Source organism: Cebus imitator, unplaced genomic scaffold (assembly GCF_001604975.1).
Source record: "Cebus imitator isolate Cc_AM_T3 unplaced genomic scaffold, Cebus_imitator-1.0 Scaffold76, whole genome shotgun sequence".
Classification (NCBI taxonomy): domain Eukaryota; kingdom Metazoa; phylum Chordata; class Mammalia; order Primates; family Cebidae; genus Cebus; species Cebus imitator.
In genome coordinates this window covers 9,357,441-9,373,274 of record NW_016107391.1, presented here as the reverse complement: position 1 = coordinate 9,373,274, position 15,834 = coordinate 9,357,441, and the positions used below count along the sequence as shown (strand labels likewise).

At 37.8% G+C, this 15,834-nt stretch overlaps 1 protein-coding gene across 3 annotated transcripts in view; it reads right to left on the bottom strand.

Moving 5' to 3' along the window:
- Window positions 1-15,834, bottom strand: part of AFF4 (AF4/FMR2 family member 4) — an 88,787-nt gene that overhangs the window by 25,988 nt on the left and 46,965 nt on the right. For all 3 annotated transcript variants that reach the window (XM_017532423.2, XM_017532427.2, XM_017532426.2), the window contains one exon: window positions 1,450-1,486. In XM_017532423.2, coding sequence (XP_017387912.1) covers window positions 1,450-1,486 — 37 coding nt within the window. The remainder of the gene's footprint in view (window positions 1-1,449; window positions 1,487-15,834) is intronic.

Below are 15,834 nucleotides of genomic sequence, written 5' to 3'. Positions count from 1 at the left end.
AAAAAAAAAAAAAAAAAAAAAAAAAAAAAAAAAAAAAAAAAAAAAAAAAAAAAAAAAAAAAAAAAGAATGAGCTAGAGCTTTATACTGATATAGAAATAGCTCTAAAACAAAGTGAAAAACACAAAGTAATAATGAGTAGAGGCAGCTTTTAGGAAAGAGAATGGGAGAGGAGTAGAAGAACGAAATATTCTTAAAAGATGACGACTAGAAAAAACAAGCTGAGAAAAAGGAAATAAAAAGAAGAGAGAAAATGTAAATTTTCTGGCCTACATCTAGCTATTTTCTGCATATTAACAATGTCAGGTCCCTTTTTCCTGTAGCTACAGCCTTTATGGTGGAACTAAGAAATGGATATATAGATAAAGAAAAGCATACATCAAAAGAGGTATTCTTCTAGTTTTACCTCTGCATTAAGATCACTGAAGATAACAAATCAAGGATCAAAAAGTTCCACATTTTCATTTTCCAAAATACCTTATGACTAGTATAAATATACCTTAATTAAGAAGTTACTGCTCTTGGCAAAAAGAATACCTATCTTGTTACCGAGGTATATGGTGAAGCCCACACATTTGCAATGGTTCCTGATCTTACCACTCTCAGTCTACACAACCACAGTCTCTTGGAACCGATTTGAATTCCCTAAGACTATCTTCCCTAGAAGTTCTTCTGACAGGCCAAAAGAGTAAGGGCAAAGGTGAGGGTATAGCAGGCAGAGGACTTTCTACCCAGATCAGAAAACCAAGGAAGAATAAACAGGGAATGTACAAATATAAGAAGAAAAGAGACATGGTCAGCTAAATAAAATGACCCCTTCCTGTGTGGCATTTTACCATCATAGAACCAAGTATCTTCATGAAGAAAGTTAAAAGAAAGAATGATTCTTGAGTTTATGAGGTGCCCATCAAATTGTGTTCACTAACTATTAGTTCAAATACTTAATAAAAGCAGTGTATGTTGATCTCCAATGACCTACAGTTCTTGAATTTTTTAAAGCATAACAATTTTTCAGCTCAACCCATTACTACTCATTAGATCATAAAAATCAGTATATGAGGGTGTGGTGGCTCACACCAGTAATCCCAACACTTTGGGAGGCGAGGTGCGTGGATCACTTGAACTCAGGAGTTCGAGACCAGCCTGAGCAACATAGTGAGACCCTACCTCTATGAAAAATTTAAAAAATCAGCCAGGCATGGTGGCATGTTCCCAAAGTCCCAGCTACTCAGAAGGCTGAGGCAGGAGGATCACTTGAGACCTGGAGATGGAGGCTGCAGTGAGCTACGACCACACCACTACATTCCAGGAAAAAAAAAAAAAGAAAAAGAAAAATGAAAAAGGATATGACATGTAAAGTTATTATCAAAATTATATATGGTATGACCATGAAAGCTGAATGTTCAATAAATAGCTTAATTTGAAAAACCAAGAGGGAAAGAAATACTCACTTTGTTCTCCAGGGCCAAAATTGGACTGCTGAGACTCCTAAGAAAAAGGAACATAATATTATACAAAGTGACACTAAAAAAGAAAGGTTAATTAGTGAAGAATGCTTAAATTATATAAAAACACTTCAAGTACTTGAAAAAGCACAGAAAGAATATAATGATCCTGTCTGATCAGCTTTGGCAATTTTGTGATCAATAATGGACTTTCCCAGAGATTAATACAAAAAGAATTAAGCCACCTAATAATCTTTATCATTCAATTCTTTCAGCAGCATCCATTGTAGTCATATTCTTATTCGGAGCCCTTTAGAAAGTAAATTCAATTTAAAAATCTTGGTTTTAAGAAAACACTTTATTTAAAACTAAAGGTAATACTTAAGACAGTGTACTAGGTGAAAATAGCTGCATAACCTTTATTCATTAAAAGCATTCCACTTTTTTGGGAGGCCGAGGTGGGCAGATCACGAGGTCAGGAGATCAAGACCATCCTGGCCAATATGGTGAAACCCCATCTCTACTAAAAAATACAAAAATTAGATAGGTATGGTGGCACATGGCTATAGTCCCAGCTACTCAGGAGGCTGAGGCAGAAGAATCACTTGAATCCAGGAGGTGAAGGTTACAGTGAACCGAGATTATGCCACTGCACTCCAGCCTGGTGACAGAGCAAGACTCCATCTCAAAAAACCAACCCCCCCCCAAAAAAAACCTCACCACTTTTATAGACTAAAAAACCCCATATGAATATTTCCTTATCATTTTACTACCTCCTTCTCCCTGCTCCCAATATTTTATATACATTAGCAACTTGAAGAAGAGATGGTCATATACTTCCATGTAAGCCCTATAACAGCATAGTGGCTGGCACTCAGGAAGCACCAATAGTGAGAAACCAAAATGTCACCCTCAGTAAAACATGGCTTTCCAAACTCAATTTTCATGACCAGAACAGCTGTTCCATATGTACAAACTATGCATTTCTCAAAATTAAGTCTGAGTACAAGATGTAGCACTAAAATTACACAAATATTCCTAAAAGCCTACTTAAAAACAAGCATAATCTTCCTTTAGTTACAGAATTGTCTGTGAAAGAACAATTAAACTAATAAGAAAGCTAAAATATAGTGTTGCTGTTAAAAAAACATTAAAAACTTATTTCTACAGTCAACTGATTTTCCAAGAGGATGCCAAGACCATTACATGGCATCCTCTTAATAGTGCTGGGAAAACTGAATAGCCATAGGCAAAATAAAGCTGGGACTTTATATCACACCGTATAAAAAAAACTAATTCAAAATGGACCAAAGACCTGTAAATGTAAAAGCTAGAGCTATAAAATCCTTAGAAGAAAACATAGTGCCAAATCTAAAATGACCTGGGATTTGGCAAGATAAGCTGGACTTAATTAAAATTAAGAACTTCTGTGCTTCAAATGATGTTATCAAAAAAGTGAAAAGACAACTCACAGAATGAGAGAAAATATTTGCAAATGATATCTCTGATAAGGGGCTGGTATCCACAGTATACTACAAAGAGCTCTTACAATTCAATAATAAAACAATCCAATTAAAAAATAGGAAAAGAACCTGAATAAACATTTACCCAAGGAAGACATATAAATGGCCAATAAGCAGATGAAAAGATGTCTCACACTTGTCATCAGGGAAATACAAATCAAACCACTTCACACCCACTAGGATGACTAGAATCAAAAAGACAGATTTAACAAGTGTTGATAAGGATGTGGAAAAAATCAGAACCCTGGTGAGAATGTGAAATGGTATAGCTACTTTGGAAACATTCTGGCAGTTCCTCAAATAAGTTAACACAGAGTTACCAGAAGGCCAGACATTCCACTCTTAGGTATATAACCAAACAAAATATAAACATATGTCTACACAAACACTTCTACATAAGTGTTTATAGCAACATTATTCATAATAGCCAAAAAGTGGAAACAACTCAAATGCCCAACAGCTGATGAATGTACGAACAAAATGTGACATACATCCGTACACTGGAATAGTATTTGGCCATAAAAAGGAATGAACTACTATTACATGCTACAACTTAGATGAATCTTGAAAACATAATGTTAAGTGAAAGAATCTAGTCACAAAAGACCACATGCTACCTTATCCTATTTATATAAAATGTTTACAACAGGGAAATCTATAGTAGAGTAGACTAGTGGTTGCTTAAGGGTGGGAAGGAGGATAGAGGGAAAGAGGGATAACAGCTAAAGGGTACGGTTTCTTTTTGAGTTGATGATTTACAAATAAACTCAGAACTACTGAACTCTACACTTGAAGCAGATGAATTATATGGTAAGTGAATCGCATCTCAGTATGTGAAAAAACTGTAACTAAAGCAGTAGGCAAGAGGTCACTTTTGTGACTTCTGTTTAAAATGAAGATTCCAGGGTGGGTATGGTGGCTTACACATGTAATCCCAATACTTTGGGAGGCTAAGGTGGAAGAATTGCTTGATGCCAGGAGCTCAAGACCAGCCTGGGCAACATATCAAGACCCCATCTGTACAAATAACAAAAGTAAAATAAAATGAAGATTCCTTTATCTCCTTGAATTGCTTATTGTCTAATATTCATTTACTTGGTGAATGGTCTAAAAGTTATTAGCCCTACATTCCAAGTAATCTCTGATTTCTTTGTCTTATCTCTGACAAAGTCCCCAAATACTACTAGATTCTGTCTCTTAAACACCCACCAAAGGCAAGACCACTTGAACTGGAAAGATTCAGGTCCTCATCTTTCTTACCTACAGTGACCTTCTAATGGATCTTCCTGGCTCTAGTCTTTCTCCTTCACTCAACTATAGCCTCCAGTTTATCCTTCTACAGCCCAAGTCTTAGTATGTGTCATCACTGCTTGCCTATTTTTCGTAGAATCTCCAATGACTCTGTTTTTTCCAGTATGAAACCCAAACTCCCTGGCATCATACTTACTCATGTATCAAAGTACTGAGAAAACAGAATAAGCAAAAACTGACAAGGGCCCTGTCCCCAAGGAGCTTAACACCTATTTGAATGTCAATATGACTACCTTTGCAAATACTCATGCAAATCAAAGTAAAATGGCAACTGTGATAAGTACAATAAAGGGCAAATACACAGAATTATATTGAGTTTGTAATTGTGTGTGTGTGTGTGTGTGAGAGAGAGAGAGAGAGAGAGAGAGAGAGAGAGAGAGAGAGAGATCTAGCCAGGAAGATGACCAAAGGCTTCCCTGAGGGACCTGCCATTCAGATTGAAGTTTGAAGGATATGTAGGAAATAAACTGGGAAAGGAGGAGATAGGCTAAGTGCCGTAGGGAGAGAGAAAACATGTGGTGTAATGCCAGCTTAAAAGGAAGAGCACAGCTAGTACGAGGAACTTAAAGGTAGCCCACAGGGAGGAAAAAGTACAGGTGAAAGAGTGGTAAGACATGAGACTGAGACCTTAAAAGCTACATCACACAGTTTACAGACCTTGTAGACCATATTAAAGACCTGTGTGTGTGCAGCTTATTAAGTAGAAGAGTCACGCAACTATATCTGCATATTGTGAAGACCATCTCGCCTACTAAGTGGAGAACAGCTTTACAAAAGCTAGGATGGCGTTAAGGATACAAAATGAGGTTACTAGAGTAGTAGTAGAGCAGAAGCTGTGGCTTAAACAAGTTTGTCTTCAGGCTTTTTATCATGTACTCTATTACTAAGAAATTTTTCCATTTGTATCTCCAAAATATGTACAGAGTATGCATTACTACTTAACTAACATATGTGTAAGGTTAATATATTGCAATTTTAAAGGCGTAAGATAAAACTTAACATTTTTAATTTTTAAATTATATTTATGAATGACAACAAAAACCTTCCTTACACACAAAAATATAACGCTTCAAAGGTATGACTAAGCCTTTCGGCCGGAACCACCATCTTCCAGTAATTCGCCAAAATGACGAACACAAAGGGAAAGAAGAGAGGCACTCGATGTATGTTCTCTAGGCCTTTTAGAAAACATGGAGTTGTTCCTTTGGCTATGTGAATCTATAAGAAAGGTGATATTGTAGACATCAAGGGAATGGGTACTGTTCAAAAAGGAATGCCCCACAAATGTTATCATGGCAAAACTGGAAGAGTCTACAATGTTACCCAGCATGCTGTTGGCATTGTTGTAAACAAACAAGTTAAGGGCAAGATTCTTGCCAAGAGAGTTAATGTGCGTATTAAGCACTCTAAGAGCCGAGATAGCTTCCTAAAACGTGTGAAGGAAGATGATCAGAAAAAGAAAGAAGCAAAAAAGAAAGGTACCTGGCTTCAACTAAAGCACCAGCCTGCTCCACCCAGAGAAGCACACTTTGTGAGAACCAATGGGAAGGAGCCTGAGCTGCTGGAACCTATTCCCTATGAATTCATGGCATAATAGTTGTTAAAAAAAATAAATAAATAAAAGACCTCTGGACTGTTTAAAAAAAAACCAAAAAACAAAGGTATGACTAAGACTGACTTATTTTGACATCTGGTTTCAACAGATGCCACAAAGATATAGTTATACTCATGGAAGAAATACTATGCTTATTAAATCATAGTACCAAACTTTCAGTCCTGCACATTATGTAAAGGATTCTACTGAAGTTGAATTCGATTTCCATGTTCTCTGGTATAAATCATTTAGGAAAATTAATTAAAAGTTTGCGTTTTAATATTTTTAGTAAATAGGCTCACACCACTGAGTAGAATCTTTTGTTCAGCTCTTTAAAGTTTGCACTTTAGTAACCGTGGTTATTGGTAACAAAAAAACTAAAAATACATAAACAATGACAATATTATTTTTAAGTGTTATTTTCCTAACGAGTATATTTTTTATGGGAGCAGTTACTTCATTCATTGTTAAAACACTGTTTGTTTGTTTGTTTGTTTGTTTGGAGATGGAGTTTCATAGTTGTCACCAGGCTGGAGTGCAATGGAGTGATCTCTGCTCACTGCAACCTTTGCCTCTTGGGTTCAAGTGATTCTCTCAGCCTCCCAAGTAGCTGGGATTACAGGTGTGTGCCACCACACCTGGCTAATTTTTGTATTTTTAGCAGAGATGGGGTTTCTCCACGTTGGCCAGGCTGGTCTTGAACTCCTGATCTCAGGTGATCTTGGGCCCACCTTGGCCTCCCAAAATGCTGGGATTATAGGCATGAGCCACCACACTCGGCCAACATCATATTTACTCTGAAGAGAGAAGGCGTTTAATTAATTTTTAAAAAATACATTACAAAAAGACATATATGGCATATTTGGTGGTGGTGTGTATGTGTGTGCATGTATGAGTGAGAAAGGGACAGAGAGAGAGATAAAAAGAGAGAGGTGTCTAACTCACTTTTAAGTGGAATAACTGACATGATGAAATAACTTCTATGTTAGTATAAAAAATATTCAGATTCACTCCTCATTTCATTACAGAACATATTGTACAGAGCATGATTTTATAGCTGAGTTGAAGATTTTCCACAGTTCCAGACATTTCTGCATTGCTGCAACAGTACAACTGTGCATCAGCTGCACTTGTACCATTACTCTTGCCTTGTCCTGGGTTCCTTTTTATAGTTCCTGCTAAAGCAGCCCCTATATCAATAGTGGCATATGGAAGAGGAAGGAAAAGAGGGAAGGAGATGGGGAGGAGAAGATGGTAAGATAAAGATTTGTGAAGAACCTAGGTAAAGCAGGTCTAGGTAAAGAACAGTGTCACCTCCTATAGGATGCTAACCCCAAATTCCCTAGGTATAACAACTTTCTCCCTTCTCTGTCCCCTCACTGGACAAGTATCACACGGAGCTTTTAGGTATATTATACATGAAGTTGTACCCACTGAAATTCGGAGAATGACATAAGCCTAAGCCACAATCAGTCAGCAGCTAACTGAGGTGTCCCATAAACACCAAAATCTAAACACTATTACCTGAGTATATATACCCAAACTCAGTTAACAAACATTCATTGAAAAGCTACTTCATGCCAGAACTATTCTAGGCATTGGCACAGCATTTTCCTATGTTTTTTAAATACCCACCATAGTTAAACCAAAAACATTTAAATTGTACAGTATTCTATCTCCAGTGTCAGGAACACTGCTGGAGGTTGTTCCAAACATATGGTGAAAAAGTGCAAAGGCAATCAAAATCTTTAATATTCTTTAAGCTATCACTGGAAAATCTCCCAAGCTATCCCCACCTATACACATATTCTGATTGCCTCTGGTGCCAGTGAAGTAGTGGTGCTCTAGTCTAAAGCTACTCTGCTCTACTTGGGCAGTGAATTTCAACTACTCTTGTGAAGATTTCCAAAGGTTACCTGCTCTTTTTCCCATGGATCATTTGCTTTTCCCTTTCTACTAAACCATCAGCATATAACAAAATATCTTCATCTTATAAAAACACTCCTCTGACATCACCACACAGTTCTTGGTACCACATTCTCTGTTCCTTTTTACAGTAATTTTTTCTAGCCCTGGTGCAGCCCCACGTGGCCTGGCCCTGGGCCTGTGGGCAATCGGGGTGCTTTAAAAAAAAAAATGCTTCTAAAGACACTTACTCTGATCTTTTGAGCCTAGTATACAATTAGTCTTTTACCCTTATTTTTCTACTAAAAATCTTTGTTAATAAAGAACAAATTGTCAAATCTAATGCCAGGAACACAGTAAAAAGTTATAAGTATCTGTTTAATAAATATATAAGCATTATCAAATTTGCATAGATAAAAACATGTCTAACATAAAATACATATTAAATGTCTAACAGTAGATTAGACATCGCAGAACAACAGATTAGTAAACCTGAAGACACAGCAATACAAACCATCCAAAATGGGGCAATAAAATAGGTGACTCCCACACAAAAAAAAGAAAGAAAAAGAACAGCATTGGTAAACTCTGGGACAACTTTGAGGGGCCTAATATATATGTAATTGGAGTCCTTGAAGAAAAAAAAAGGGAAGGAGAGAATAAAAAAAGGGAAGGAGAGGATAAAAAAAGTTTTTTGAGTAATTATAGCAAGTTACCCAAATTTGATGGAAACTGTTAAGATCAAAGTTTCAAGAAGCTGAACAAACCCCAAACACAAGAAAGATAAAGAGAACCATACCGGGACATATCATAACTGAACAGATTAAAAGCAATGATTAAAAATTTAAAGGCAGCACACCCCCGATCCCCCCAAAAAAGGACACTTTGCATATAAAGAAAGAAAAGAATGACATCAAAGTACATATCAGAAACAATGTAAGTTGGCAGACAGTGGGGTAAGATCCTCAACCTACAATTCTATAGCCAACAAAAACACTTTAAAAAATAAAAAATTTTTAAAAAATGGAAAAGTAAAATAAAGATTTATTTAAAGTATTCAAAGAAATATTTTAAAAAGTCTTCCAGACAGAAGTAAAATGGGCCAGGCACGGTGGCTCACGCCTGTAATCCCAGCACTTTGGGAGGCAGAGACGGGTGGACCACCTGAGGTCAGGAGTTTGAGAACAGCTTGGCAAACATGGAGAAACCCCACCACTACTAAAAATACAAAAAAAAAAAAAAAAAAAAAAAAATTTAGCCGGGCAGGGTGGCAGTCACTGTAATCCCAGCTACTCCGCAGGCTGAGACAGAAGAATTGCTTGAACTGGGGAGGCAGAGGCTGCAGTGAGCCAAGATTGCACCACTGCACTCCAGCCTAGGTGACAGAGCAAGACTTTGTCTCAAAAAAAAAAAAAAGAAAGAAAGAAAGAAGAGATAATAGTGTGTTTATTTGATTATTTTGAGACAGGGTCTCACTGCCACCCAGACTGGAGTGCAGTGGTGTGATCACGGCTCACTGCAGCCAAGATCTCCAGGGCTTGAGCTATCTTTCCATGTCAGCCTCCTGAGCAGCTGGGACCATAGGTACGTACCACCACACTCAGATAATTTTTTTATTTTTTTGTAGAGATAGCATCTCAGTATGTTGCTGAGGCTGGTCTCAAACTCCTAGACTCAAGTGATCCACCTTCCTTGGACTCCCAAAGGCTGGGATTATCGGTGTGAACCATTGCAGCCAGCCTAAAAGATTAAATAGATAGTTTAAATAAAAAATAGTAACATCATGCCATTTATGCCTTACGTGGGAGTAAAACATAAACAAGAATAATACAGATAATACAGATTCTAGGAGGGGAGAAATGCAAGTATAATGATAATAGGGTCTTATACAGTAGAAAAGGATGGTATAAAATCACTTGAAGATAGAGGCTGTTAAAAAAAAAACCTGATGAGACAAACAGAAATCAAAATGCAAGATAGTAGATTTAAGCCCAACTATATCAATAATCACATTAAACGTAAGTGGTCTGAACACCCTGATTAAAGAGCAGAGTGTCAGATTATATTTAAAAAGCACAACAAAATAATATACTACCTACAAGAAATGCATTTTAAATATAAGAACATAAATAGGTTAAAAGCAAAAGGTTGGAAAAAAGTATACCATACTAACATTAAATAAAAGAAAGCTGGAGCTGGTCATGTTAATATGAAAGTAACTTTTACAGCAAAGAATATTATCAGGTTTAAAAGGGGTCATTTCATAATAATAAAGGCTCAATTCATTAAGAGGTAACAATCCTTAGTGTTTATGTACCTAAAAACAGATTTTGAGAGGGCATGAAGAAACAAAGCAAGAACATACATACAAATTCGAACTATAGTTGAAGATTAACTCTCAATAATAGATAACTGATAGAATTAAAATGAGTAAGAATATAAAAGATTATACCCTATAAGCCAACTTAACCTAACAGGATACTCCACTCAACAACAGCAAAATAAGCATTCTTTTCTTCTTTTTGAGACAGGGTCTTTCTCTGTCATCCAGGCTGGAGTACGGTGGCATGATCATGGCTCACTGTAGCGTTGATCTCTTGTGCTCAGGCAATCCTCTTGTTTCAGCCTCCTGAGTAAAAGGAACTACAGGTGCCTGCCACCGTGCCCTGCTGATTTTTTAAATTTTTTTGTAGAGATGAGGTTTTGCTATATTACCTAGGTTGGTCTTAAACTCCTGGCCTCCAGGAATCCTCCCACCTCAGCCAAGCGTTGGGATTACAAACATGGGACACCACACTGGCTGGAATACATATTCTTTTAGAGTGTACACAAAACATTAGCCAAAAAAGACAATAATCTGGGATATAAAATAAGTCTCAATAAATGTAAAAAGAGTCATCTCATATAACGTATGATCCATTACCATAATGGAATTAAATCACAAATCAATAACACAAAATATGTAGAAAATATCCAAATATTTGGGAACAAACACAATTAGAAATAATCCAAAAAACAAGAAATCAGGCAGGGCATGGTAGCTTATGCCTGTAATCCCAGCACTTTGGGAGGCTAAGGTGGGCAGATCACTTCAGGTCAAGAGCTCCAGACCAGCCTGGCCAACATCACGAAACCCCCTCTGTACTAAAAATACAAAAACTAGCCGGATGTGGTGGTGTACCCCTGTAATCCAGCTACTAGAGAGGCGGAGGCAGGAGAATCACTTGAATCCAGGAGGCAGAGATTGCAGTGAGCTGAGATCAAGCCACTGCACTCTAGCCTGGGGACAAGAGCGAAACTCCATCTGGAAAAAAAAAAATAGAAAGAAAACACAAAATCAAAAGGTGTTTTTTTCTTGTTTTGAGGTTGCCCAGGCCAGAGCACAATGGCTCCATCTCAGTTCACTGCAACCTCCACCTTCCAGGTTCAAGCGATTCTTGTGCCTCAGCCTCTCAAGTAGCTGCGCCACCACCCTCCCCCACCAGCTAATTTTTGTACTTTTAGCAGAGATGGGGATCCACCATGTTGGCCAGGCTGATCTTGAACTCCTGACCTCAGGTTATCCACCCACCTGGGCCTCCCAAAGTGCTGGGATTAACAGGTGTGAACCACTGCACCCGGCCTTCAAAAGGTATTTTAAACTGACTAAAAATGCTTGAACCTGGGAGGTGGAGGTTGCAATGAGCCAAGACTGTGCCACTGCACTCTAGCCTGGGCAACAGAGTGAGACACCATTTAAAAAAAANAAAAGAACAAATTAAGCCAAAAGAAAACAGAAAAGTAAAAGATCAGGATAGAAATCAGTGCAATAAAAAACAAAACAACAGAGAAGATTCCAAAATGCAGCTCTCAAGAAAATGGACAATCTCTAGTGAGGGCAATCAAAAAAAAGACAAGAAAACAATTTACCAGAATAGGAAATAAGAGAAGTGCTATCATAACAACATATGTTAAATGTATAAGGTAATATTATAAAAAAAATTTATAGCAATTTGTTAACTTTGGCAATTCATAAATAAAATGGACAAGTTCCTTGAAAGATAAAAACAACCAAAGATCATTCAAGGAGAAAAACATGAGTAGCCCTACAGCCACCAACGAAGTCTAATTTTTGCTTAAAATCCATCTTACAAAGAAAGCTTATATCCAGAGGTGAATTCTAACAAATACTTAAAGAAAAAACTACCAATTCTATACAAATTATTGAAGAAAATGGAAGAGAAAGCAATTATTTCCCAATCCATTCTGTAAGGCTATCACATTACTCAGATGCCAAAACAAGGCAAGGATATGAAACAATCCTCACAGGATTAAACAGAATTCTGGACAGAAATATAGTTATAATTAAGCATTAATTATACTGTACTTTGATCCATTTCTCTGTAACCACTGAAAGTTGACCACTGGCATTCCCATTGTTGCTACAGATAGAATTTCTGACATTAGAAACTTAGGCTTTTGTTTAAGAATTGCTTACGGCCAGGCGTGGTGGCTCACATCTGTAACCCCAGCACTTTGGGAGGCCAAGGCAGGAGGATCACAAGTTTGGGAACAGCCTGGGCAACATGGTGAAAACCAAAAATTAGCTGGGCATGGTAGCAGGGCCTGTACTTTCAGCTACTTGGGAGGCTGAGGCAGGGAGAATCACTTGAGCTTGAGAAGCATAAGTTGCAGTAAGTTCATATTGTGCCACTGCACTGTAGCCTGGGTAACAGAGTAAGCTTCGGTCTTTAAAAAAAAAAAAAAAGAAAAAAGAAAAAAAAAGAATCACTTAAGCAGGACAGTCTCAGTGGCTCATGTCTATCATCCCAGTGCTTTGTGAGGCCTAGGCAGGAGGATCGCTTTGGGCCAGGAGTTTGAGACCAGCCTGGGCAACATTGTGGGATCCCCATTTCCACAATTTTTTTTTTTTTTAATCAGAAGAGTTGCTTAAGCACAGAACAGCTGAAGCCAACCAGTTTAAAGATCACACAAAGATGTAAAGATACATCTACCTGTCTCATGATTTCACCCAGCATTCTTTGACCAACAATGATCTTAATCCTTCAGCCCACTCCAAAATCCTTAAAAGCCATGGTCTCAACTCCTTGGGAAGACAGATTTGCTGTTTCCTCCCATCTTTGTTTGTAGGCCCTATAATTAAACTCTTTCTCTGCAGCAACCCAGTGTCTCTGTTATTGACTTGCTGTGTGCATCAGACAACAGACCTATTATGGTTGCAGATATAAGAAGAGAATAATACAGACTAAGATAGCTCATGAAACAGATGCAAAATTTAGAAAAAAATTTTAAAATCAAATTCAACACTATAAAAAATACATGATGACCAAGCAGAGTTTATACCAGGAATGTAATATTGATTTAACATTTAAAATTTAACCAATGTATTCAACATATTAATACAAACCAAACAGGAAAATCTGATGATCATTCCAACAGATTTAAAAAGTATTCAACAAAATTCAAAAATCATTCCTAATGAGAACTCTTAGGCAAAGAGGAAGAGAAGAACTTTCTCAGTGTAATTAAATGACATCTATAAAAAGCCCACAGTTAACATCACACTTAATGGTGAAAGACTGAATACTTTCTCCTCTATGATAAAAAATAAGACAAGAATGTCTAATTCACTACTGGCAGTCAACATCATACTAGAGATTCTAGCCAGTGCAATAAAGCAAGAATATAAAATAAGGCATCCATTTGAAACAAACACTGTAAAATCTTATTCACAGGTGAAATGACTAAGTAGGAAATCTATAGTATCTACAAAAGTGCTATTAAAATTAAGTAAATTTAGCAAAATTGCAAGATAAAACATAAAATTATACAAAAAAGGCATATCTTTTTTTTTTTTTCAAGACAGAGACTCACATTGTTGCCCAGGTTGGAGTGCAGTGGCACGATCTAGACTTACTGAAACCTTTGCCTCCCTGGGTTCAAACAATTTTCTTACCTCAGCCTCCCAAGCAGCTGGGATTACAGGCATGTGCTACCACACAAGGCTAATTTTTGTATTTTTTAGTAGAAATGGGGTTTCACCATGTTGGCCAGGCTGGTGTCAAACTCCTGACCCAAGGTGATCCACCCTCCCCAGCCTCCCAAAGTGCTGCGATTACAGGCATGGGCCAAAACATCTAGCCCATGAAACGTATTTCTATAAACTAGCAAGGAAAAATCAGATACTAAAATTTTTATAAAAGTCCATTATAATACCATTAAAAAAATCAAACAGGGCTGGGTACAGCGGCTCATGCCTGTAATCCCAGCACTTTGGGAGGCTGAGGCAGGCAGAACACTTGAGGCCAGGAGTTTGAGACTATCCTGGCCAATATGGTAAAAACCCATCTTTACTAAAAATATAAAAATTAGCTGAGTGTGGTGGTGCAGGCCTGTAATGCCAGCTACTTGGGAGGCTGAGGCTACAGTGAGCCAAGATTGTGCCTCTGCACTCCCGCCTGGATGACAGAGCAAAACTCTGTTTCAAAAAAAAAAAAAAAAATCAGCCAGCCATGGTGGCTCACACCTGTAATCCCAGCACTTTGGGCGGCCAAGGCAGGCGGATCACCTGCTGTCAGGAGTTCAAGACTAGCCTGGCCAACATGGCAAAACCTCGTCTCTACTAAAAATACAAAAATTAGCCGAGCATCATGGTGGGCGCCTGTGGTCCCAGTTACTTGAGAGGCTGAGGCAGAAGAATCGCTTGAACACAGGAGGCGGAGCTTGCAGTGAGCACCACTGTACTCTAGCTTGGATGACATAGTGCAACTCTGCCCACATCCCAAAAAAAAAAAAGATTAACTCTGACAAAAGATGTACAAAATCTATATAATGAAAACTACAAAATAATACTGAAAGAAATTAAATTAGACCAAAATAGAGCTAAATAAGGACTCATGGGTCAGAAAACTCAATATACTCAATATTACTAAGACGTCAATTCTCCCCAAATTGATGTATAGCTCTAACGCAACCCCTGTCAAAATCCCACAAGGCTTTTATGTTGAAATTGATATAGTGTTCTTTTTTTTTTTTTGAGGCACAGTCTTGCTCTGTCACCCAGACTAGAGGTACAGTGGCCCTTATCTTGGCTGACTGCAACCTCTGTCTCCCAGGTTCAAGTGATTCTCCTGCCTTGGCCTCCTGAGTAGCTGGAATTACAGGTATGTACCACCACATCCCATGCCTAACTAATTTTGTATTTTTAGTAGCGATGGGATTTCAACACGGTGGCCAGGCTGGACTCAAACTCCTCCTTAGGTGATCCACCCGCCTCGGGCTCCCAAATTGCTGGGATTACAGGTATGAGCCACTATGCCTGGCCTAAAATTCTTATGAAAATGCAAGGGGCCTAGAAAAGTCAAATCTACTTTGAAAAATATTAATATAATTTGAGGATTTACATTGCAGTAACTTTACAGTAATCTTGAAGTCAAATCATCTAGACAGGCTGATATTGGCACCATGAGAGACAAACAGGTTAATAAAACATAACAAAGTTAGAAATGCACCACATATAGTATCAACTACAACTGCAAAGACAATTCAATGGAGAGAGAAGGCTTTTAAATAAATACGTTAATTGTATATGCACATACAAGAGGATAAAACTTCATTTCATATATTGTCACAATATAGAAAAATTAGCTTAAGATAAATCATAGATCCAAACATAAAACCTAAAACTGTAAAAAAGTCTAGGAAAGGCTGGGCACAGTGGCTCATGACTATAATTTTAACACTTTGGGAGGCCAAGGCAGGCAGATCACTTTGAGCTAAGGAGTTCAAGACTAGCCTGGGCAACAAGGCAAAACCCCGTCTCTACTAAAAATACAAAAATTAGCCAGGTGTGGTGGCACGCACTTGTAATTCCAGCTATTCCAGACGCCAAGACATAAGAATTGCTTGAGCCCAAGAGGCAGGTGTTGTAGTGAGCCAAGATTACACTACTATATTCCAGCCTGAATGACAGAGTGAGACTCTCTTTCAAAAAAAAAAGTCTAGGATAACTGAGAGCAGAGTCCCAACTATGCAGGAGGCAGAGGAGGTGGATCACCT